The sequence below is a fragment of the Camelus bactrianus genome, chromosome 4 (assembly GCF_048773025.1).
Source record: "Camelus bactrianus isolate YW-2024 breed Bactrian camel chromosome 4, ASM4877302v1, whole genome shotgun sequence".
In the NCBI taxonomy this organism is placed as follows: domain Eukaryota; kingdom Metazoa; phylum Chordata; class Mammalia; order Artiodactyla; family Camelidae; genus Camelus; species Camelus bactrianus.
This window is the reverse complement of record NC_133542.1, coordinates 90,625,783-90,650,205: the sequence shown is the minus strand read 5'-3', so window position 1 is coordinate 90,650,205 and position 24,423 is coordinate 90,625,783. Positions and strand designations below refer to the sequence as shown.

Genomic DNA, 24,423 nt, shown 5'->3' with positions numbered 1-24,423 from the left:
TGCCCTCAAGGAGCTAGCATTTCTTGGGGAGACAAATGACAGGGAATTCAAAAGCTTCTGAACCACTCCTGAGTAATTCTGACCTGTGACTATGCTTACTCATTAGATTTTTCCCTCCTGGCTGCTTTCTATTGCCTAGCAAAGACTCCAAAGAAGAAATATTTATGTTCCCTTAGTTTGTTAGCAGCAGTTCTAAACATGGGCTTTGAAATCAGACCTGGATTCAGATCCTGATTCCACCTCTCACTGTCTGTGTAGCCTTCAGCAAATTATAACCTCTCAGAATCTAAATTTTCTCATTTGTGAAATGAGGCTCATAATGCAAACCTTCTACGATTGTTCTGAGGATTAGAAGAGATAACACATGTGAAGTGCTTAATTTAGCAACTACTATGATTTTTAATTTGGGAATCTGAAATGGGGGGTTATATTTTTATATATAGGTATCCAGCAAAACTGGCTGGCACTCTGAGCCTACTTTCTAGGCTGCTGTGGGTATTCAGAAAGCATCTGCATATCTCTAAGTTATCTTCTCCACACTCATTTCCATATATTTTTTCTGACTGTTTCATCACAGGGAGAGAAATTCCCCCAATCCTATACAGCTTTTATCAACAAGAAACTTAACACCATGATAGTTGTACAGAAAATGATAATTGCTCCTAATACTTTATAGGGCACATCAACCTTTCCAAAAGCACTTTCACAACTATTGTCTCAGTGAAGCCCCACAAAAACATTGAGGCTAATATGCTATCATGTCATCACACAGGCTCTTTCAAACAAGGCAGAGTATGAATAAATAAATTAAGTATGCCAGTAGGTCCACTTTCCAGATCAGGAATACACGAGGGAAAAGATTTATCCAAGGTCACATGGTAAGTCAGAGAAAGAGACAATTTTGGAAACAAGGTCTCCTGACCCCTGGCTGAGAGTCTACTGGCCTATTTCCAATCACACTACTATCCCTTTTCAACTTCTAGCCTCCCTCCCTCCCTGCCACACCAGAACTTCCTACAGAAGGGCAATTTTACCAGACACCGCTAGAGTGTCACTGATCCATGCAATGGAAAAGATCCAGTCCTTGTGTCCATCCTTCAAGAAGAGAGTGACATGTACAGAGGGGGAAAAAAAGAAAAAAAAAAAGAAATTAGTAAAATAAGGATTACAATGCATACCCCTGAAAAGCACGCAAGTCTAACTGAAAATATCTTTGTAAAAATTATAATTCTGATCTCTGGTGATCTCAACCCAAATGGCATGATCCCACAATCTTTAACTTCTATCTTGAGAAGCTCAAAGCTGGAATGACATACCTGTGGGCAATAAACACATCTGGTGGACACACAGCTCTCACCCTCTATCTCCAGATGTCTTACTTGGGGCTCCTACACACAATCACCCACCTGTCATCCCAGCTACCTCATCCTACCACTCTCCCCCTTGCTTCCTGGGACAATAGCTACAACTGACATCTTTGCTGTTCCTTCTGTCTGGAACTCTCTTCAAGACACTAACATGGCTTATAAACCCTCCTGTCCTGTAAGCCTTCCTGATCAAATGTCATTCTTATCAAAGAGGCCTTCCCTGGCTAACCTCTGAAATAGCACCCTCCACCACACTCTCCCTTTAGCCTGCCTTTACTCTGCTCCACGGCACTCATCACACTCCGATTACTGTCCATAAGTATTTGTTGGTTTATATTATATATTGGTCCCTTCACTTGAATGCAGGCTTCAAGTGGGTAGGGGCTTGGTCTATTTTATTCACTGATATGTCCCCAGTGTCTAAAACAATCCCTAGATCTAGAAGGCTCAAACAGTTTCTGAATAAATGATTTAATAAACTTTGCTCTCTGACTATGGGCAGCAGGAGACGTGTAAATACTGTCGACATAAACACAACCCACTGCTGCTGGTCCCTTTATAAAACATACACTCTGGCAACATACCTGATACTCCCTTTGGGGAGTGCAGTCCCCATTCTGAAACCTCCACCCCCATACCTCACCGCCATGCCCCTGAGTCAGCAAAAATATAGAGGAAATTATCCCTTCCCAGGAGGCTCGTGGGAGGAGGGTCCATATTACCTACAGGGCTCTGTTTAAAAACAAGGCTATCTCTGACTACATTTACTGGGGAAACTTACATCTCCCACACACACAGGATCTAGTGTAGGCAGCCGATAGATGGCAAGACTGTTGGGGTTGTCTCCTCCGGTAGCTAACAGTGTTCTAGAGGGATTCAGCTCGATAGCATGGATACCACAGCCCTGCTGGGTCACGCATCCAGGCTCCCGGTCCTTCAGAATGGGAATCTTGGTGATCTGGCTTGTCTGGACATCCACTACAAATAGCTACAAGAGAAAAGGGGTACAGAAGCTGAATACAGTTTCTCCTCAGTATGGTCACCCCTTCAATCAATTATCCATCAAACATTTGATTAATATCTAGTACATGTTAGACATTGGGAATTATGAAAGGCAGGTCAGGGCTACACTAGTCAAATGAAACATGAAAATAAGAAAACATAACAGAGAGAGGTATAATATGCTACATGAACACAGATGAGAAATAAATTCTGCCTGGGATTCCAAGATGGCTTCAAAGAAGACTTGGATTAGACTAGGGACCTAAAGAACCTGATTAAAGATTTTCTGCCAGTTCAGGCATATTTTATGTATCTAACTCTTATCTAGCCATGCATAGAAACTTATAAACAAAACACATACAACCACTATTAAACACACCTATCAACATTACCAGGTTTGCTGGAGTGACCTGATACATAAGACTAGGTAAGAGACATTAATGTCACGTCTCACTGCTATACACGTTCTATCCTATGTCTCCATGCCTTTGCTCATGCTGCTGCTTCTGCCTGAAATGCTCTTTTCCACTTCTATACCAAACCCCTTTTCACTCTCCAAAACTGAACTCAGAGAAATGCTTTATGGAAAAGACCAGTCTTAGAGAAAGGGCATTCCTGGTGGAATCTATTATTAAACTCTTCATGTGATTCAATGATTCATTCCTTTATTCACTCATTGATTCAGTACCAACTAAATGCTGAGTACTGTTCTAGATTCTAGGAATATAACTACTAGGAATAATCTGTGCCCTCATACACCTTATAGTCTAGGAAGTTCATTTAAAATCCTATCAGCAAGTCTCATGGTGAAGCCAAATTATGTCAAGTCTTTGTATAAAGTAACTGATTGCTTGCAGAGGAAGGAGATCTATGAAAGCAGAATGTAGATGAGCCTTAAATTTAAAATGGAAAAAGGAAAGGAGGAGTGCCAGGAAGATACTGAGGAGCAATTTTTTAAAAGGAGGTGGAGTGCAGGGAACACTCCCAAATCTGTAAGCCCTGACAACTACTGCAGGCAGACCCCTGCCTAATTAGCACCATCACTGGTTACAAGCATTTTTAAACTCACTACATCTAAAACAACTGATCTTCCTGCCCAAATTGCTCATTTCATCCAATGCCACTGCAATCTGTCTGGTCACCCAAGCCTGGGATTCTTCCTAGACTCCTCGTCCTCCCTCACCCCCATCATCCCAGCTAGTCCTGCCAAATCTACCTCCTCAATATTCTTACAGTTGGCTCCTTCCTCTCCATCCTCTCTCCTGTACAAAACTGCAGCTGAGGTCACCATCAAAATTATTCTCCATACTATCTATAGTCATTCATTTTTATAAAAATGGAAATCCTCTTATGTCAATTAAAAAATATCTAGTTATCCCCCTAAATTCAAGCTCCTTAGCATGGCATCAAGCCTCTCCCCAATGTGGCTCCTACCTATCTCTCTAGCTTCACATCCTGCCAAGGACCTTATACTCTAGAAAGAACTGCTTATTCATTATTCTTCACACAAAAACCTTCAGTGAAATACAACTATTTTGTTTCATGCTCATGCTGTTCACAATGCCAGAAATGCTTTCTCCCACTCCTTCCGTTTACCTGGCCAACACGTACTTATCTTTCATGATTCAGTTCAGACACGTCCTTTCTGAATATTCCCTAAATCCAGGCCAGTTACGTTCCTCTTCTGTAGGCTCCCAAGACAGCCCTCTACCACAATACTTAGATCTTGTCACAGATGTAAAATCTTTGTCTTTTTCCATTAAGCTAATAATGCCCTTGCAATTCCAAGAGCAGGGGATTTATCTCATTTGGTTCTATAATCCTGCCCCAACAATGCAGAGCTACATACATAGTAAGCACTTGTAGCCACCTTTCAGGAGGCCAACCCAATGATGTCAGGGGGCCCCCCACATCCCTGCGCTCAGCGTGGGGCTCTGTAGCTGATTTTGTTTGATATAAGCTCTTATCTCCAGATCACAGCAATGTCCTGGAGTGACTTGGCTCAGGCAGAAGTAGTCCAGAAGCCAGATTGGACTGGGTCATTTAGATTCTTTCATGAATGTGGAACTGGCTTGTGGCACTAGACCAAACTGTTTGGGTGATCATTATCTACCAAAGCCAGTCCCCAGGGAAACAGAAGACAGGAAGCATGGATGTCCTTGGTTCCATGGCTTTATAATGCCTAGTTGTTTCCCCCCAAGATCCAGAGATACTTCCTGCTCTTGGGGTTTGTGAACTAGCCCTTCCAATAAATGTGAATGGGTTTCTTACCCTTTTAAACAAACAATCTCTACCAACACAGTCCTTCAAATGCTTACTGAAGCAAAATTAACTGCCCACTTACACCTCTGTGGTGTGTGGGACAACGCATCCATAATATGTTAGCTTCTGCACCAGTGATTCCCAAACTGATTATCACAATAACCTAAGAAATTTTCTTTTAAAAAATTCAAACAAAAAACTACAAAACAAAAACAATTCCCCGGTCCTATCCTAAAATTCCCCCAACTGCAAATTTCTGAACTTGGAGCCAGTAAAACTGAACTTTTTTCCAAGGATCTTCAGGTGAATCTGCTGATTTACCATATTTAACAACCACTGATCTAGAGACTTGCTATCCAGGGACATCTGGAAGCTTGTTAGAAACAAAGAATCTCAGGCCCAGCCTTAGATCTACTAAATCAGAATCTGGAGTTTCCCAAGACTTCCAAGTACACTGAAGTTTGAGAAGCACTGACGCAGAGAGACTTCACTCTGCCTGCTAAGGACAATGTGTTTGATAAGACACAAGAGTAAACTGACCTGCAACCTGGAAAGGTCTGAGTTTCCCCTATGGATTCTGAGGGCTGGCTAAAACTTTAAGAATTATTTTGGTCCATTTCTTTGCCTTAAAACAGGCCTCCATCTCCGCCATCCAGAAAAGGTGAAGAAAAAAGGCTTCACCTTTTCATGTCTAAGAAAGTCCTAAATCCAACCTCTCCAGTTGTGGAGTTGGAAGAGATCTAGGTTTGAATTCCAGATTCGTTATTTGTTAACTGTGTTATTTTTGTCAAGTTACTTAACTTTTCTGAATCTTTTTCGTTATCTATAAAACCTGAATAATATTATTTATCTTACTGAGTTGCTAAGAGATCTAATAATATGTACAATGTCTAGCACAGGGCTCAGCACAGAATAGGCGCTTAACAAATAACAGCCAATAGAAACACTGTTCTAACGTTTGCCTCGTTTCACAGGGTACAAGAAAGGCTTCTACAGTAGATGAAAAAGACTTGACACAAGGGAGATGGAAACAGCTGGCTGTGTAGAGGGCCCAGGAAACCAAGAATTTACCCCCAACCTCACCTGCATCCTTGCAGAGGAATGACAGCACCAGGAGAAGGATAGAGCCTTTCTGCTTCTTCAAAGAAAGAGGGGTGTGGATGGGCTGCCTCAGAATATCTCCCCAAGCGCTCTAGCAAGGGGCCAAGGCTCCATGCAGCTCCTGTAACATTTCCCAGAATGACGCTGCTCCATATTAACCTACTGGGATCCCTGCCAGAAACTAAGCTTGAGGCTTGATGGCTCCCTGCATCTTACAAGTTAGGACAGAGGGAAAAAAAGAAAGTAAAGGCCTTACAACCAGGAAGATTGTAAGACTAGTGAGTACACCTCTGTGTGTGTGTATTTGTATGTAGATACGTGCAAATGTGCGTATATAGAAAGATCCAGGTGGCTTAATAAAATGGGGGGGGGGTAGTGGAGCTCACAAAGTATCTAAAACTCAATGAGTGTTTTAGCTGGAGGCTAATAGAGAAAGGAAAGCAAATCCACTAGGTCTCACAGACATCAAGATAAACTATATTGATCAGACAATAAAAGGCAAGTCTGCTGAAAGTTGGGGAAGAAGAAAAGACTCTCTAGCTACAAATACTTCATACTGTTCAAGACCTAGAAGGGTTCTCACACCTAGAAAGCCCAGGTCACTGTTTCTATTGCAAGTCTATTAAAGGAAAGATCATGTGGTTGCTAAAGTAAAATAACATTTTTGGGGTCCCAATTACAAAAATAACCATCATAAATTTGTAAAACAGAGAAAAGTAGAAATCAGAAAATAAACACCACCACCCCCTACGACCACTCGGTGTATTTTTTTTCCATGTCCTTCACTACTTAACCCCCTAGTCACAAACATACATATTTTTCTCCATTTATAAAAATGTGATCTTATACATATTATTTATATATTTGATACAGCAGTTAACATCTTTCCAAATTAACCAATACACTTCTACATATTTTTTAATGGCTATAAGGTAATTCACTACATGGGTATGCTAACATCTACCAAATGCATTCCCCGTTACTGAACATATATACTGTGTCCAAATTTTCAGTAATATAAAACACACTGCAATGAACATTCTTGTATCTAAATCCAGGTGCCTGTGCTATGCCAAGATCTCTTACTCTTTGCATTGTGAATCTAAGCTCCAAAAGACGGCTATGGGGGGCTGGCTTGCTGAAATCAGCAATGGTACTTCATATTATGTCTTGAATTCTGATATTTCCCACTAGAATCATGATTTTTGTGGAAGGAGGACCATATTAAGATTTACACTACTCTGAATTTAAGTTAACATAATCCTTTACAAGCTTTATAGCTTACAAGTCCAGTAAATTGACTTCAACCCCTGATTTTGGAGGGCTCTGTTGGAAGTGGAGTAAAATCCTGAGAATCAGCTTTGGCAAGACACATAAAATTTTGCCTTATACCCACCAAAGTCACCAAGTAAAGAGCCTCTCACAGCATACCACAGAGGTTTAGCTACCTTAAGTACCTCAACAAACACTTGAAAAAAATTTCTCTTAAGCTGTAAAATCAGAATCCAATTGAGCACTCCCTTTATCTAAGTACAAAGCCCATGTCTACTTACAAGCGATAATACCATCCAATCAGAAAAAGTAGAAGAGTAAACAAAAGAACTGGTCCACTAGCCCGATTTTACCCAAATCTTCATTTTTTCCTACGGAAGGTGGAAATTGATTTCTATTCTACTCAAGGATGCTAATAGTTAATGTATAGATTATTCAGAAGAAAACAATGTCTATACAAGATATTTTCAGCTTTTTGCTCCCCAGGGCATTTCTAGGCATGAGGCTTTCTACTCAGAATAACAGGAAGCCTTATTTCTAAATTGCAAACTACTGGAGAACAAATTGTTGTTATATACGAATTATTTGCCTGGTATATTAAGAGATAATAAACTTTTAATAATGACAGTATTAAAATAATGATAATATAATCTCTTTTCTCTCACTCTTACTTCCTGAGCATTATAACACAAAGACTTGAGGACAACATGGTTATATATTTGCATACTGAAAAGCAAGATCTCTCTGCAGGTGTTATTTTGAGCTCCAAAAAACTCCTTGTGTGACTGTGAGGGGAACCTCCTTTTGCTGAATACCCTACCACTGTATTTTAAAGCTCCTACTTCACACCCTCTCCCCAAAGAGGATGTATAATACGTAACTGTTCAATCTTCGTCATCAGACAAACAATGAATGGCAACTGGGCAAGGCCACTTTCACCACTGCTTTAGACTAAGAAAAAACAAGGTTCATCTAGCTGAAGGAGCTTTTTAAAAAAATGAGTTTATTGACAACTTATCAACAATAATGGAAATAAAAAATGCCAAATTACTTTCCAAAAGGGTTTTATTGTTTTGTTCTTTATTTAAAAAAATTTTTTTAGCCGGGGTGGTAATTAGGTTTACTTATTTATTTAATGAAGGTACTGGCAATTGAACCCAGGACCTAGTGCATGCTAGGCGCGTACTCTGCCAACAAGGTATACCCTTCTCCCTCGAAAATGGGTTTTAGTAGTAATGTATATATTACCTGTTCCATCACATCCTTATCAGAACCGGGTAACACTTTATCTTTAATTTGTACACAGGAAAATATTTTGCTTTTATTTGTATTCCTTTTATGGTGGAATTAAATATAATATCCTATAATTTATTAAATGTACTTCCTGTCATATATATTATATCTAAATAAATTATTTTTAAATGTTTAAGCTATTTGGGATATGACTGACATACAGAAAATAGCCATTTACAAGGCAGAAAAATGCTCACTTCTTAAGTGTATTAATTTGGCCAGAAATACACTCAATGACCGGAACCATCAAACCATTGCCACCACTTTCTCCTCCTCCACCACTGCCATTAATTATATCAACAACTTACTAAGCACATGTTCTAGGCACTGTGCTAAGAGTATCTTACTTAATTTTAATTCTCTTCATGACTCTGCTAGGCAGGTACTACTACTCTTTCCATTTATTTTAAAGGTGAAAGAAAGGTTTAGAAGGTGTCTGGCTTGTCCAAGGGCACAAAGCTAAAAAAAAATGGAGCCCAGATTCAACCCATGAATCTCTGAATCCAAATATACAATACAAAATGACTTAATCAAACGTGCTGGTACATTTATTTATTTTTAAAGTCTGTTACAACACCTGGTATTACCAGGTGGTTTTCCATCCAAGTACTAGACAGGCCTGACCCTGCTCAGCTTCTGAGATCAGGTGTGTCCAGAGTGGTATGGCCGTAGACAAACTTGCTGATATTTCTGACATATATTTACTATAACTCCTTTAGTAAAGAGACCAAAAAATTAGAAACTAATGACTAAGCTAATATGTGACCTAAAAAAAGAATGGGCAAATCTCTAGCTTTGTCTGTGGACACCAAGAACAGGCAAATAAAGAAAATAACTACTTATCAAGGACTCCCTCAGAGTGCAAAAAATAAGATTTGATTACATCCCACTGGCTGCTGAACAAATATTAAAATTGCCTGAGAGCTTGTTTAAAATTCCAATTCCTGGGTTTCACTGAAGGAAGTCGTGAATCAGTACAGAGTGGAGACCAGGAAACTTGCATTTTTAACATATACCCAAAGTGGTTGTAATGCAGATGGTTCCTGGATCATGCTTAGTAAATAAAGGCCTAAGCAATCAGAAATTAAATATTCATTAATTTAAAAGAACATGGACTGGCAAAGGAAGCCATGAAGGAAATGCCCAAGGAAAGCAGGAAGCAAATGAAGTAACTAGATTGTCTTATCATTAACCTTCTGCAAGTAGTTAGCCTGCCAGCACCTCCCTGCAAACCTCTGATTTCAGCAACCCAGGTCTCCCCATCCTCCAAAGCCACAGGGCTGCAGGAACAAGCCCTAAATTCACCAGAGGCCCTGCTGCCAAGCATGTGACTCAATTCTCCAGATGAGAAAGGTGATTAACAAGATAGGATTATTCATTATTAAGGGCTAGACATGAACCAGAAGGGGGAAAAAAAGTTATCCAAAGGAGACTGTTAGTTTTGTCGACCAACTCCCTAGTTGAGTCCACAGTCTCCTTCCTTGGTTTCTGCCCTGCATCAGCCAAATGGGTTTATTCAGAGTCCCTCAACATGTCTTGTACGTTCCTGACTCTGCTATAGACTGGAGATCCCTGTTTTCTTTCCACTGTTGAAGTCTCTTTCTCCTCTAGGAAATCCTCTCTGAATACCCTGGCTATGAATGGTTTCCTCCTTGGAGCACTCCTGGTTGGCGCTACTAATGAGGCATCTATGTTGTCACTAACTTTGCACATGGCTAGGTTATCACATCTCAACCAAGCTAAGCAGAGGTCAGGACCTATGTATTATACTGGTGTGCTGTTACGCTTTTTATAGGAAAAACTGGCATCTCATCTTCCTGGAACATTAATCAGGAGATGAAGGATTTCCACTCTCCCCCAACACAATATTTTTACATTAAGAGAATCATAACTATTTTATAGTATGAAATGCACAAAAATATTTATGATATTAACGGAACTTCAAAGACATTTCACACTTGGTCACAACTGTCCACTCACTGAGTAGTCCTTTGCCACCAAGGGTATTGCAGTTAAGTCTGAGGAGTACTTAGTACAATACAAAGAATTCTGACGTGGAAAAAGGAAAATGGGGACCCAAATTTAACTCACTATAGAATCTCAGGTAAACAACTTATCTCTCTTTGGGTCTGTTTCCTCAACTACAGAAGAAAAAACAGAGGTTGGTGGTTAGGACTCAGTTATCTTTAACAGAGTCTGTCTCCCAGCTCTGTCCGAGATTTGTTTTTATATCATTGCAACCCCACACGAGGTAGTGTCTTGTTATACAGGAGAAGTTCAACAAATGTTTAGAAATTTAGTAAAAGCAGACAGAAACCACAAAATTGTTCCACTAAATTCTGGCCAATGAGATGTAGAAGTATTACTCCAATTCCTCTCACATTCAAAAACTGACCTGATGAGAACACTCCCACCTCATATGTGAGAGAGACTGGCGGCCTCAAAGGATCCAAAGGCACTTAAGCAGCTTAAGAAGCCAAATGTTGCAATCCAACTATAATCCTGGATTGAAACCAACTGCCAATTTTGGGTGAGTTTCTTCCTTTTATCTCCTAGACCAGGAAATGAAGAATTCTGCTTACGGGTCAAGTGGAAAAGCAATACTATTAGGTATCATCAGGACAAACTCTCATTTGTCTGACACATCCTGAACCAGATCCAGGCACTGCTCCCATTCCAACAGAAAAAATATCCATATATCAGTTTGAGAAATAAAGACTTTTTTCTCTGACTGTAATGTCTGTCAAGGATCTAGCAAGGGACAAAAACCTCGAGCACAGGAGTCTGTATGTTCCTCCTATGTTCATCCTCCAATGTCCCAAGCTTCTAACAGACCATACCTGAAATAAAGGGCTCAGGTCACTTAAGAGAAAAACTGCCCGCCTCAAGCTCCGTGGTGATCGTCAACTGGGGACATGATGACTGAAAGTGCATGTTTGTGTGCCTGTGTGTACATGTGCATGCGCCTGAATGTCATGGTAACTGGGGGCTCAGGCTAGGGGGATTGCTGGCACCTATGAAGCAGAGGCCAGGAATGCGAAATATTCAGCAATATGAGGTAAAGTCCCAGACAAGGAAGAAATCACTGAAACACTATCAGCATTCTTGAATCCCTCCATAGGACTGCTGCTCAGGCCCCAACATTCTTTCTAAAAAATCTTTTTCTTTTTATTGAAGTATACCTGATTTACAATATTGTATTAGTTTCATGTGTACAATATAGTAACTCAAAATTTTTATAGATTGTAGTCCATTTAAAGTTATTACGGGGAGAGGGTATAGCCTCAGTGGTAGAGTGCATGCTTAGTATGCACAAGGTCCTGGTTCAATCCCCAGTACCTCCATTAAAATAAATAAGTAAATAAATAAACCAAATTACCTCCCCCCAAAACAAAACCCAAAACAAACAAAACCACCAGAAAAAAAAACATTTAAAGTCATTATAAAATATTGGCTATATTCCCTGTGTTGTATAATACATCCTTGTCATTTATTTTATACATAATAATTTGTACCTCTTAATCCCCTACCCCTATCTTGCCTCCCTTTCCCTCTCCCTACTGGTAACCACAATTTTGTTCTGTGAATCTGTTACGTTCTATACATTCACTTGTTCTATTTTTTAGATTCCACCCATAAGTGGTAACATACTGTATTTGTTTTTCTTTGTCTGACTTATTTCACTAAGCATAATATCCCCCATGCCAATCTATGCTGTTGCAAATGGCAAAATTTCATTCTTTATGGCTTCCATTTTGTGTATGTGTGCGTGTGTGTGCATATACCACATCTCCTCTAACCATTCATTTGTTAATAAGACGCTTAGGTTGCTTCCCTATTTTGGCTATTGTAAATAATGCTGCTATGTACATTGGGGTGTGTGAATCTTTCTGAATTAGTGTTTTTGCTTTCCTTAGATATACACCCAGGAGTGGAATTCTGGATCATATGGTAGTTCTACTTTTAGTTTTTTGAGGAACCTCCATACTGTTTTCTATAGTGGCTGCACCAATTTACATTCCCACCAACAGCATACAAAGGTTCCCTTTTCTCCACATCCTCATCAATATTTGTTATTTGTAGACTTTTTTGATGATAGCCATTCTGACAGGTATGAGGTGGTATCTCACTGTGGTTTTGATTTGCATTTCTCTGATGACTAGCCATGTTGAACATCTTTTCATGTGCCTGTTGGCCATCTGTATGTCTTCTTTGGAAAATGTCTATTTAGGTCTTCTGCCCAATTTTAATTGGGTTGTTTGTTTTTTGATTTTGAATTGTATGAGCTGCTTGTATGTTTTGGATATTAACCCCTTATCAGTCGTATCACTTGCAAATATTTTCTCCCACTCAGTAGGCTGTCTTTTCGTTTTGTCAGTGGTTTCCTTTGCTGTGCAAAAGCGTTTAAGTTTTGTTTTGTTTTTTAATTGCAGTATAGTCAATTACAATGGTGTCAACTTCTGGTGTGCAACACAATGTCCCAGTCATGCATATACATATATATATTCATTTTCATATTCCAAAACTTTTTAAGTTTAATTAGGTACCATTTGTTTAATTTTGCTCTTGTTTCTTTTTTCTTTGGAGATAGATCCTGGAGCCCATACCTGTGCTAATCCAAGCAAGGCTTTCTTAAGATGAAGACAAGTGAGAAAGGGACAGCCAACTCTAGCACCATCACATATAAAATGCATAAACTTACACCTACTGCTCCTCTTCCTAAAGCCTTATAACATCAATTAACTTTACATAGAACCTTAGAATTTCTGAAGCATTTTTGTAATGATTTCCAGTCCAGAAACACTTCTGCACATGCGCCCCAGCAGAATGAACTTGCCAAGACTGCAATTCTGTAACTTCCACATCTAAAACTCTTTCTCTCCAAAAGAGTCAAATATTCTGAAAATAAGACAAAGACTAATTCGGGGATAAATCTGAACATTTCTTACCAGAGAATAACCATGTGCCATTTAAAAAATGACTAATTAGCAGGTTAATATTCTAACTACAAAATTTACATGGATCATACAGATAAGAATGCTGCTAACCTGAGATGTACCTCTGGCTGGACCCAAAAAATTCTGCAGCATTTTAAGCATTTTCTAAAAGACTGTAATCCCACTGGTAAAAAAAAATAGTAAGATGAGGAGGAATGAATAAAAAAATCTGGTAAGAGCAAAACTCCAGAGCGAAACAAACTTTCTCTTTGTTTCCCTGTGTCTCAAATGGAGTTTCATAATCAGCTTTTATGATTTCAGGAATCTGAATATGTAAACAGTGATACAACATTATAGCTATTTTGTCAACTCTGGTAATTACTATTCCACCCCACTCCCAAAATCAGCTTCTCCAAGTTCTTCGTCCTCTCATCTGGCAACAAATGGCAGCCCAAGCTCACCTTGTCTGTTTCGTTATGATCCACCAAGCCTATCTGTGAAGTCAACAGTATGCCTCTGACCGTTACTTTGGGAGATAGTGAGAAAGATAAAAGCCGCCCTGGCATCCAGGAGTTAGCCTGGTACTATCAGTTAGGCCTTAGTGTCTTGGTAAAAATAATTAATTTCATAGGAAATTTTCCTGTGAAAATCCTATTTCCTTAAGCTTTCCCCAAACCACCCTTGTAAATCCTTTCTAACACCCTCTTACTGAGAAGCTTCATGGTTCCCTATGGTGGAGGTTCTCCCTCGCTGCAAGGAGCAACTGTATCTACCACAGGTGAGTCAGTCCCTGGAAGTAAAAAAACAGGGAAAAAATGCCCACGTTTAAAATACCTCAGGTTCTGCATACGTTTTCACTCTGCCTATCACCATCTTTCCCAAACAGGCCCCTCTCAAAATAATCTATATTCTTGAATTGTTTCTGGTACTCCTTGTTCCCTTGGAGCAGTTGAATTGTCCTCTGACCTCCTTGCTCCCCTTGGAGCAGTTCTTCCTGCTCCATAAATGTAGGTGTCCTCCAAGGTTCTGTTCTTAGTCTCTGTCAGTACCAATGGTTCTTACCTATTTTTGGCTCACAGTATTCCCTTTGAAAATCTAATGAAATCTATGGACTGCTCCCCACACCATCCTCCCCAGATTGTGCCCAGAGAATACACATATTTGCAATTTTAGGGAAGATTTTTAGGACTCAAGTGTGACTTCTCTACCCTCTCTCCCATGGTAATAGAACAATTTCAATAATGTCTTTTACCTATATGACTCCTAAACCACTAACTTCAATCTTTACCACCTCCTAAACTTGAACTAACCCAAAGCACAAAACTAAACTCATTCTTCTTCAAATCTGCTTAATACTCATCCTGCCATCCTTTCAGTTAGTTACCCAGGTACAAGATATCAGTATTAACTGCGAGTTATTCCTCTAGAGGGATTAGATCTGCCTATGGCATCATACATGGATTCTACCTCTAAGATGTCTTATATCTGTCTCCTCCTCACCCTCTCCCTGACACTGTCCTGGTTTTGCCCCTCATTACCCTCATCTTACCTTAGCACCAGCATCCTATAATTGCTCTCTCTAAAGTATTACTCCAACTACATCATTTACTGTTTCAAATCCTTGGGTTTATCTCTCCTTTTCTCACAGAATAAAATCTTAGCTTGCCATTCAAGGGCTTCTATACTGTGATCCTAATAAACCTTCCCAATCTTAAACTCTCCTCTAGACACCTCAAGCTCTTGTCACACAGGATTCTCAATGTTCTTCATAAATGGTAGACACTGTTCCCTATAAAAATCCAGACTTCCAGTTCCTCTTCAAAAAGAAAAAAGAAAATCTGTTAACACTAGATCCAAATTCTCACATGGCAACAACTGGCTGGAGCCAAAATGCTTTCTCTGGCAGCCCCCACTTCTTTGCAGTCCCCACCACTTACTGTCTAGTGCCTAGCAAGCTTCTGTTATTTAGCTTTTCTATATGGCTCTGGACACAATGTGCCTTTGTATCACTAACCCGGGAATATATACCTACCTACCCATCCTGGTCCCCAAACCCGTATTCCAATTAACGTTATACTACCTCTCCTTCTTTAAATAATCCTGTGCTTACTGGGGCCCAGCGAATTCAGGGAAGTCAAATGGACTGCTCCTAGTTTGAGTGTCAGCCCACCACACAGGGAAATTCACACCTCAGGAATCAAGCTCCAGAAAAATTTGTAAAACATCTCTGCTGCTTTTTTCACAAAGGATGACCCACTGCCTCAGCAAACATTTCTATACTATAGCCCCAAGGCAGTTCACTTGGAAATGACTTGGCTTTTTAGCATCTGTGTACACTCGGTTAAATGCTCATGAACACGAACAGGAGCCAAGAGAAAAACAGCTTCTAACTGGCAGATACATATTAAAAGGTTATTTCAGAATATAAATGGTTGTGGTATACTTTTCCTACTGAATACATTTAAATAATTTAATTGATGGCAAAATTTCAATACATCAAAAATTAATTTACTATTATTGAGAATCCAATGTGAACTCCTCCCTCCCCAAATCTTCACATACGACCCAAAGATAGTTCTAATTGTTTAAATAATTTTCCTTTCAAACTGAGGTAAGCCCCCGGGAGTGCCAAGAGCATTGGAAAAGGCTCTGGATTCATTATCACCACTACTATTTTTGAATAAGTAAGATATTACTAACTTGAAATATTTCCCAAGATGTATACAGCCCCCTTCTCAGCAATGAATACTACAACTCCCACTTTACAGATGGGAAAACAAAGACACGGATAAGGGAATCATTTACCAAATATCACAAAGAGCAGTGTTCCTGTTTCCTTGCTTCGGTTCTAGAAGCTAAGCAAAGAAAAACACTAACTATAAAAAGAAAACAAGTCCCCACTTAAACACTGTTAAGTCAAGAGGACACAGAAAGACAGAAAGAGGTAGATATGAGTAGGTTAAATTACTACTAACATTATTCTCACCTTCAAAAGAGGGTCAATAAATTCAAGAAGCTGGAGACTATGATGACTAATTCAGTTTACAATTCAGCAACATTTGCTGGGCAAAACACTGTGACAGTTTGTGTGGGGTATGGAATGAAACCCTCTAAATGGGAGACTCTTTTTCTACTCCAGCTGACAACAATGACAGTTCTTTTAAACCAAGAGTGGTGGCTTGAGAAACTAGGAAAAGGAAGTTTTATAGAGGCTTGTCACCACTGTTTACTTTTGAAAGGCTTTTCTATAACAAGTAGCCTCAACGGAAGAGGAAATAAAAGCTTGGCCTCAACCACCATGGTATTATTTCCTTTCTTAAAACTCACGTTTAAATCTTTGCCTATATGCTTTATAAACAAACACTTCTCCTAGTACTTAAGATTTTCTTGATCTAGAGCCATCTTCTCTTTCAATTGATCCGAGATGTATTTCTGCCCAGGGTAAATTTACCCAGCCATTATGACACTAGTCATCTATTCACACAGGGAGGGGTGAAAACAGAGGGAGCAGCGGGGCCTACATTTGACCTTTTCTCACAGGTTATTCAGAATCATTTCCCACCTGCAGGCCCTTCCTCTTTTCACTTGCCATTCCCCTGAAATCATGCTATTTGTGCTCTTCTGTTCCAATCACATCCATAACATCCAATCATGGATTAACTTATTTTATCCATGCCTGTAATTGTCCCAGTTAAATTTGCTAATAAATTTTCCCCTTAATTCATTTGTAACTGTCTTCTAAGTTATTCTGTATTAAGTGTACTTTCCTACTCATGTCATGTTTAATTTTTCTTTCTTCTGAATCCTTTTCAGGAGGCTCCTTGGCAAAGATTAAACATATACATCCCAAAAAATACCACCACACATGCTTCTTTGCCCTTTCTTATAGGAAATACATCTTTAGATTCTATTTCTTAAAAAAGAACGTTTGCCTTATTCCTATCTTCAGCCAAGTGTGATTTTAAATACTTCTACATATGCCCTTAGGCCAGCACACACCACCTAAGTTTTCACTATCCTGTATCTTGAATGATGCCCTAAGCATCATTCTTTCCTGTCTTTCCTCTGAGGCCTCTGACTTAAAAAGCAACAACATAAAAAGAAAAGGAAAAAACAATCTAGATGCAGTGAAATACATATGGGCAAGAGGCCTAATAAAACAGACTCCTCTGACGATTTATCAGAAAAGAAATGGAAGTGGGAAAAGGAACAGAAAAGGGAAGTCATGAACAGATAGGAGGGAATGTAAGGAGAAAAAGATGATCTCCTCCCAAAAGAAAGTAACGGGGAAAAACAGCAGTGAGAGATTCTAGGGCATGTGGAGCCATACATCCAGGATTGGGAGAAAAGTTCACATCCACCCAGACACTTACCGTGTTGCATTTTGTGCCACACACCACTTGCCTATGATTCAGCCACTGAGATGCAAACACTTTATTAAGGGTCCCAAGGTGAAACTCTCTCTCTTTCAGGAGACTGGGAAGCTGCTGTGCTGCATAACCATGCAACACTCGAGAGTAGTTGGTTTCATTCTGTAGCCTGACTTCTCGGTTCTTCAGGTAGTACACTAAGGATCTCTTCACTGGGGGGAGCCTTTTCCTTTTGTGAAGTGAGTGATCCCAGCCAAACTGTGGAAAGCAAAATCAGAAATCAGGGTTTTGGCTACCTTTGTCAGAATAAGGGCTCCTACTGTTATTAGAGAAATCACCAAGAACTCATCCTGCAGGATTTACATACAACGGAAATACAAATACAGTAAAATAGGAAAGTAAATTTAGAAGTCCAGCTTAACTCTTCCAACGTTGAAAAGATGCTGCTCATAGTCAAACCTACGTATGAGAAACAAGGGCTGAAAGACAAGGGAATGAAAGCAGAAAGGGTTTACTAAGGCCTTTTACAGGTTAATGATTCAAGTATCTTGAAGATAGGGAAAGGAATGACAGGCCCAAAGATTACCAGACCGACCTGGGCTGCATCTCTAATAGGTCCCCTCCTCTCTCTCGGCCTGTACTCCCCCCGGAGCATGGAAGGTACAGCCCAAGGAGACCGACTAGGGGTCCCAGGTACTTCAGAGATGCCCTATCAAATGGCCGCCTCCCTATCACCAGGTCCACGCTCCAGGCAGTTGCAGAATTCGAAAAACCAACCACCAACGGAGTGGGAGGCACGGGAAATATGAGTCTGAATACGCGTCCAACAGGGTCTTCACCTCCAAAGAGAGCGGGTAAAGGATGATACCTGGAAACTGCTGTTTCTTTTAGGGGATCCAAGTGCCAAAAGCCCTGCTCAGGGCTGGGGTATCCATAAGGAGGCTCATTCCTATATGATACGCAATCTTCTCCGCTTCCCCCGGCCCCAGGAAGGCGAACTTCACTCTCTCTCCCCGTGTCTTACAGGAGGTTTTGTTCGCGATTCCCCATGGCTTCGGTTTCCCTTCCTCCGAAGCCCAGATTGTTTTCTCCTCGAGCTGCCTTCCCAGCTTCAAGCCTCCCCGAAATATGCCTCATTTTCAAGTTCCCCTTTCGCTCCTCACCCCTGGGGCCTAACTGCTTTACAGTGAACTACTGAGGGCCCAGCCCAGATCCCACAGACCGGGGTTCCGCTCTTCGCGCTCACCCGCCTCCTTACAGACCTTGGATCCCGTTCCGGCTCCCTGATCTTTGAACCCTATCCTCTGGGTGCCTCGGCCTTATCACCCAGTCCCGGCCGCTCACCCCTCACCTGTGGGCCCTGAGCGTCGCTCCCAGCTCCCGGCGAGGCGGGCGCTTTCCGCTTCCTGCTAACTGCTTTCCGGGCCATAGTGGGCAGCGCCGCCGCGGCCCCGCAGCCACATGAGGCGGGGGAAGCGAGGGGGAGTAAGACGGCGGGTCATATACTGGGCCCCGGGGACGCGCACCTTAGTGCGCCCGGCCCGGAAAATGGCCCGGACTCCGGGCGGTAACTGAAAAAGGGGAGGCAGGTAGAAGGGAAGGAGGGAGGGAGGACCGGGACCGGGGCCGGGGCCGGGAAAGGGAAGGGGAGAGGAAAGGAAGGCAGGAACCCGAAGCTTTCCGACGACCGAATCTGGAAAGGACGGCGAGCGGCTGGAACCAAAACACCCCCTCCCCTTCGCCCGCGCTCCGTCACCCTCGCGCAGCCGCACTTCGCAGCACGTCGCCAGGGAGACGCCGCCGGGACTAGAGGGGCGGGACTTAGGGCTCCCTGTAGAGTTCGCGGCTATTGCTTAAAGTCCAGGCCGGCCGCTCTTTTTCAACGGTCGCCTGTCTGCAGCTGGACTCCAACGACCTGGGAGCAAAGGAATCTGAGTTCTAGCCGCCGACCTCGGAACCCCGCCCGCCCATCCGCAAGCACCCGGAAGTAAAGACGTTTAACCTCGCTCTGGGACGGAATCCCCCCCGGCACGCCTTTACCCCGCAGTCGCCGCTAGTTATCTTCCTTTGAGCGTTGCACGTTTCCTCGAACGTGTTAAACCCATCCCTGGCGCCAAGGACTGGACTTTGTGGAGGAGGCATAACTTCCTCCCCTTATCCGGCAAGGTGGAGCCCGGCTCGGAATCCACACCAACATGTCCAAGAATTTCCCACTGTAGAGAACCTACCCTGTCCAGCTCTGTCAGCTCAGGTCCCGCCAGCGCCACCCCTAGGGCCTCTTGCCGTCATCTCCTCACCCCTAGGGAGCCCTCATGCTCCCTTTTCCACTCAGTCCCTACCCTCCGCTGGCGTCCTCCCCCACGTCTGACCCTCCCTGCTGCCCTAACAGCTACAGCACTTAAGTCACCAGGTTCCCTTAATTGCTGCGTGGGGACTTCGCCTCCCTTAGGAGTCCCATGACCTGCTGGACACACTGTCCTTTTGTACTCAATGAAATAGGCGTCCAGCCTTAAATTATGTTTCTTACGTCTCCCGTGCAGTCCTAAACTGTGGACTGGAACAAGGGACTGCCACTGTCTGCCTCTCAGGACCTGGGTTACATTTCTATCAGGACAGATTGGGTGAAATTCTGAATCACAGAGAAGAGAGTAGCGTTTGACTTAGTCCAGTTAGGGCTGGCTTTGGTCACCGGATAAGGGGGCTTCTTCAGGATCACCCTTGCCTGCATTTTCGGAAGATTCTGTAGGGATTTGAGCGCCAGCCTCCACTTTCCTCAAGCAAAGAAATCCTCTGAGGAAGCAGGAAGCTCTTGCTTGGGGCATTCCAGCCTCAGGCTGTAGTGCCCAGTTACCTGCTGATCCCTTCAGGCTTCAGGCTTCATACCTCCAGGGAGCTCTGTTGGCCCATCTGAAGTTCTGCCTACAAGGAGATTTGGATTTGTTTTCCAAGCTGAACCAAAGACCAGATTGAGACAAGGTCCTCCGCCATCCCAAGTCAGCACTGCCACTAACCCCTAATGCCACCTTGGGAAAGGCAGCCCCATCTTACTTGGTCAGACCTATCCCTTCAGAGACATACACACAGTAAGTGGGTCAGAAGTGGGTCAGCTTCCTTTTTTGAGCCTGTTGTTCCAATTCTGTCTTGCCTCACAATGCCCTGGATGATCCAGGAGCCTATTGGGCAAGAGTCTGGAATTCCTTTGAGAATCTCTAGGCTCATGCTGGGCTGTGCTTGGATGTTGGTCTCTTCTGCCCATGTCAGAGGCTGTAGGCTCATCATTCAGGTTGGTGCACTTCATCTTGACATCCCAGGAACTTTTCTTGAATGCACCTTCCAGCAGAGCTCACCATTTCTATGGAAATCACATAGACTGAAGATTCAGTTGGAAGTTTGAAAGTTTACAATTGCTTTTAAAAGACTAACAATACCAAGTATTGGGGAGGGTGTAAAATGACCAGAACTCTTATACATTACTAGTGGGTGTATGAATTGGTACAAATAATTAGGGAAAAAATTTATGGCAGTACCAACCAAAGCTAAACAACGGTACCTTATGATCAAGCAGTTCTACCTCTGGCTATAAACCCAACAGAAGTGAGTGTTTATGTCCACCAAAAGACACTTACGAGAATATTTGTAGCAATTTTATTCATAATAGCCTTAATTGGAAATAATTCAAATGTCAATCAATAGTGAAAAAGATAAAGCAGGGGTTCCCATGTTCTCATCAGGTTCGATAATTTGCTATAATGGCTCACTGAACTCAGGGAAATAAATACTATTACTGGTTTATTATACAGGATACTATAAAGGATACAAATAAATATCCAGATGAAAAGGTACATCAGGTGAGGTCGGGAAGGGTCCTGAGCATGGGAAGTTCTGTCCTCATTGAATTTGGGCTGTGCCACTCTCGTGGCACATGGATATGTTCACCAACTTGGAAACTCTCCAAACTCCATCGTTTAGGGTTTATATGAAGGTTCCATTATCGTAGGCAGGGTTGATTAAATCATTACCCATCGGTGATTAGCTCAGTCCCCTTCCTGGAGGTTGGGAGAGGGTGGGGCTGAAAGTTCCAACCTTCTAATCACATGGTTGGTTCCTATGGCAATCAGCCCCGATGTTAAAGTTATCTAGGGGCCCATCTTGAGTCACCCCATAAACATAAACTCAAGTATGGTTGAAAGGGATTTCTGAATAACAAAAAAGCTGCTCCTCTCACCATTATCACTTAGGAAATTACAAGAGTTTTAGGAGCTCTTGTACCATGAACCAGGGATAAAGACTAAATACATATTTTTTACTATGTCATAATGTCACAATCGTGGAAGTCAGAATAGTAATTTTTCTTGGTGGTTACTAGCAGGGAAGAGAACCCAAGGAAGCTTCTGGTGTGCTGGAAATTTCTATATCTTGACCTTGGTGGTTGATTATACTAGTGTACACATATATAAAATTTCCTCAAGTGGTACATTTAAGATTTGTGCAGTTTATGTAAGTATACCTCAATATAAAGAAACATAAATTATTTCACCTGGTTCTTCCTCTGTACTTTATGAGACAGTCAGGCTAGGAAGGGAAAAATTTTTTAACCATATCCATAGGCTGAAATTAACCTGAGATGATGACACTGAATTCATCATTTTGCCCTCAGCTTTACAAACAAAACAGAAATACTCTCCAGACATATGAAAATCAGAAAATTGCCTTTCTCTCCCAATTCTCCTAACCTCTCCACACACACTCACACATTTGTTCCATCACCAAGTCCTATTTATTTTACCTTACAAGTATTTTGAGTCAGTTCACATCTCCCGTTTAACCCGAGATTAATCCAAGTCTGTCACCTATTGGTTGCATCATTTGTGAAGGTCTCCTAGATGGACCACCAGCATCCATTCTGACCTCTTTTGTTATTCTTTTTTAATGCAAATTTGAACAAGTCACCCCCATTCTCACCTCCAGGTTAACTTTCTTCAGTGTCTTTCTCTTAGACTTTGGATAAAGAGAAAATCCTTAATCTGGCCTATGAGACCCTGCATGATCCCTCCTAACTTGACTCCACCCATATCTCATATCATACTCTTCCTCCTTTTTCAGCTCCAGCCATACTGGCCCTTTCAATCCTTCCTAAGCAAAATGCTCCCTCCTGCCACAGGGTCTGGGAACAGCTTTTCTGCCTCTCTTTTTGTTGTAATACTTCGTCATCCTTCAGATCTCTAAATTAAACATTACTTCCTTAGCAGAGTGTTCCCTGGCCTCCTTGACAGTTGTAATCCTTCTCCTCCCCATGACTCAGTTTCATAACACCTTGTATTTCTCCGTTACAGTACTTAATAAAGTTAGAATTTTACATTTATTTGTATGATTATTTGATTAATTTCTGTCTCCCCCACTAGAATGTGTGCTCCTCAAGGGCAGGGACTATAGCTATTTTTGCTACCATTATATCTCTAGTGTCTAGCACATGCTAGCACTCAGCAAATATTTGTTGACTAAATAGATAAATTAACGAATGAATACATTTTGAAACTTCTTCCCAAGATTAAGAAATGTCCCTTGTTTGGCCACTCATTCCAGCATCTAATAAGAATCATTCATTTTTAGTAAATAATTTTTTGGACTCAAGCATCACCTTTTCTGTGTCTGGTTCCGTCCTACCATCACTCATCTTTCAGTTTGGCTGAGGTACTCTTCCTCTGTGCCTCCGCAGGACCTTTTCATGGATAATTTGTCACACTGTATTATAATGGTCTGTTTTTTCTCCCACTATGTCTGTCTCTCCCACTAGCTTGAGAGCTACTTGAAGGCAGAGGTTACCCTTATTCATCTCCACATCCCTAGTGCCTGAGAAGGCACCTAGCATATTTTATGCATTCCCTAAATGTTGAATGATTGAATGAAAGGTAAGTCAAATGTATGTTTTATAAAGTCCTCTAGGCATGTTCATGGTAGGGTTAACAATAGACATAGGGAAGAGACTATCAGAAGAACAATGCTGCACTCAGCTTAGCCCTAAACCTAGCTCTCAACCAAGCCCTAATCTTAGCTCTAACCCTACCCCAATTGCTAACCCTAACCCTAACCCTAGCCCTAAAAAAAAAAAAAAAGAAGACTAATGCTTCAATAACTTGCTTCCGCATTCTTGGGTAAATCTATTTCCTTATTTTAAATAGCTTTTTTTCCCCTAATTAAAACATAATACATACTCAAAGTAGAAACTTGGAAATCAAGGGAAGAAAAGAAAGACACAAAAGCAAATCCCATAATTCCACCCTCCAGATAACCACTCTTTACATCTTAACGTGTGATCATCCGATTCTTTTTTTGTATTTAACTGTATCTGGGTCTATATATCCATATATAGTTCTTTTTGTTTTTAATTGAAGTTGTTAGTTTACAACGTGTCGATTTCTGATGTACAGCATAATGCTTCATATATAGTTCTTTTCAAAAATGATTTCAAACTATACTATTTCAAAGTTTTAAATAAAAACCCCAACAGTTTCCTTCTTCTTTACTTCCACTCCTCCAAATCAGTCTTCGTAACTATTCCATCACAATGCAATGTGCTGCAGGAAGTCCATCAATGGGCAGGGGAACCCAGGACCTGCTCACCTCTTACCTTCTCTATGTCTTGGTCTTGCAGGAAGAATAAATAACAAGAAATACTATAAAATACTTTGGACAAGTTGAATTGTGTTATACATTCTTAGTAACAGTAATCAGTAATTCCTCTTGTTTATTTGCATAGATTCTTTTGGAACAAACAAAGCAGATGTTGCCAGAACACATTTCCCTTAATGTGTTGGAGTT

General features: G+C 41.3%; 1 protein-coding gene across 1 annotated transcript in view; it reads right to left on the bottom strand.

The window, feature by feature from the left end:
• Positions 1-19,482, bottom strand: part of DCAF12 (DDB1 and CUL4 associated factor 12) — a 36,028-nt gene extending 16,546 nt beyond the window's left edge. Inside the window, exons 1-4 of the mRNA XM_010967387.3 lie at positions 18,956-19,482; positions 17,608-17,862; positions 2,149-2,355; positions 1,035-1,095 (exon numbers count right to left, since the gene is read on the bottom strand). Coding sequence (XP_010965689.1) covers positions 1,035-1,095; positions 2,149-2,355; positions 17,608-17,862; positions 18,956-19,033 — 601 coding nt within the window. The 5' untranslated portion in view covers positions 19,034-19,482. The remainder of the gene's footprint in view (positions 1-1,034; positions 1,096-2,148; positions 2,356-17,607; positions 17,863-18,955) is intronic.
• Between the last annotated feature and the right edge of the window lie 4,941 nt (positions 19,483-24,423).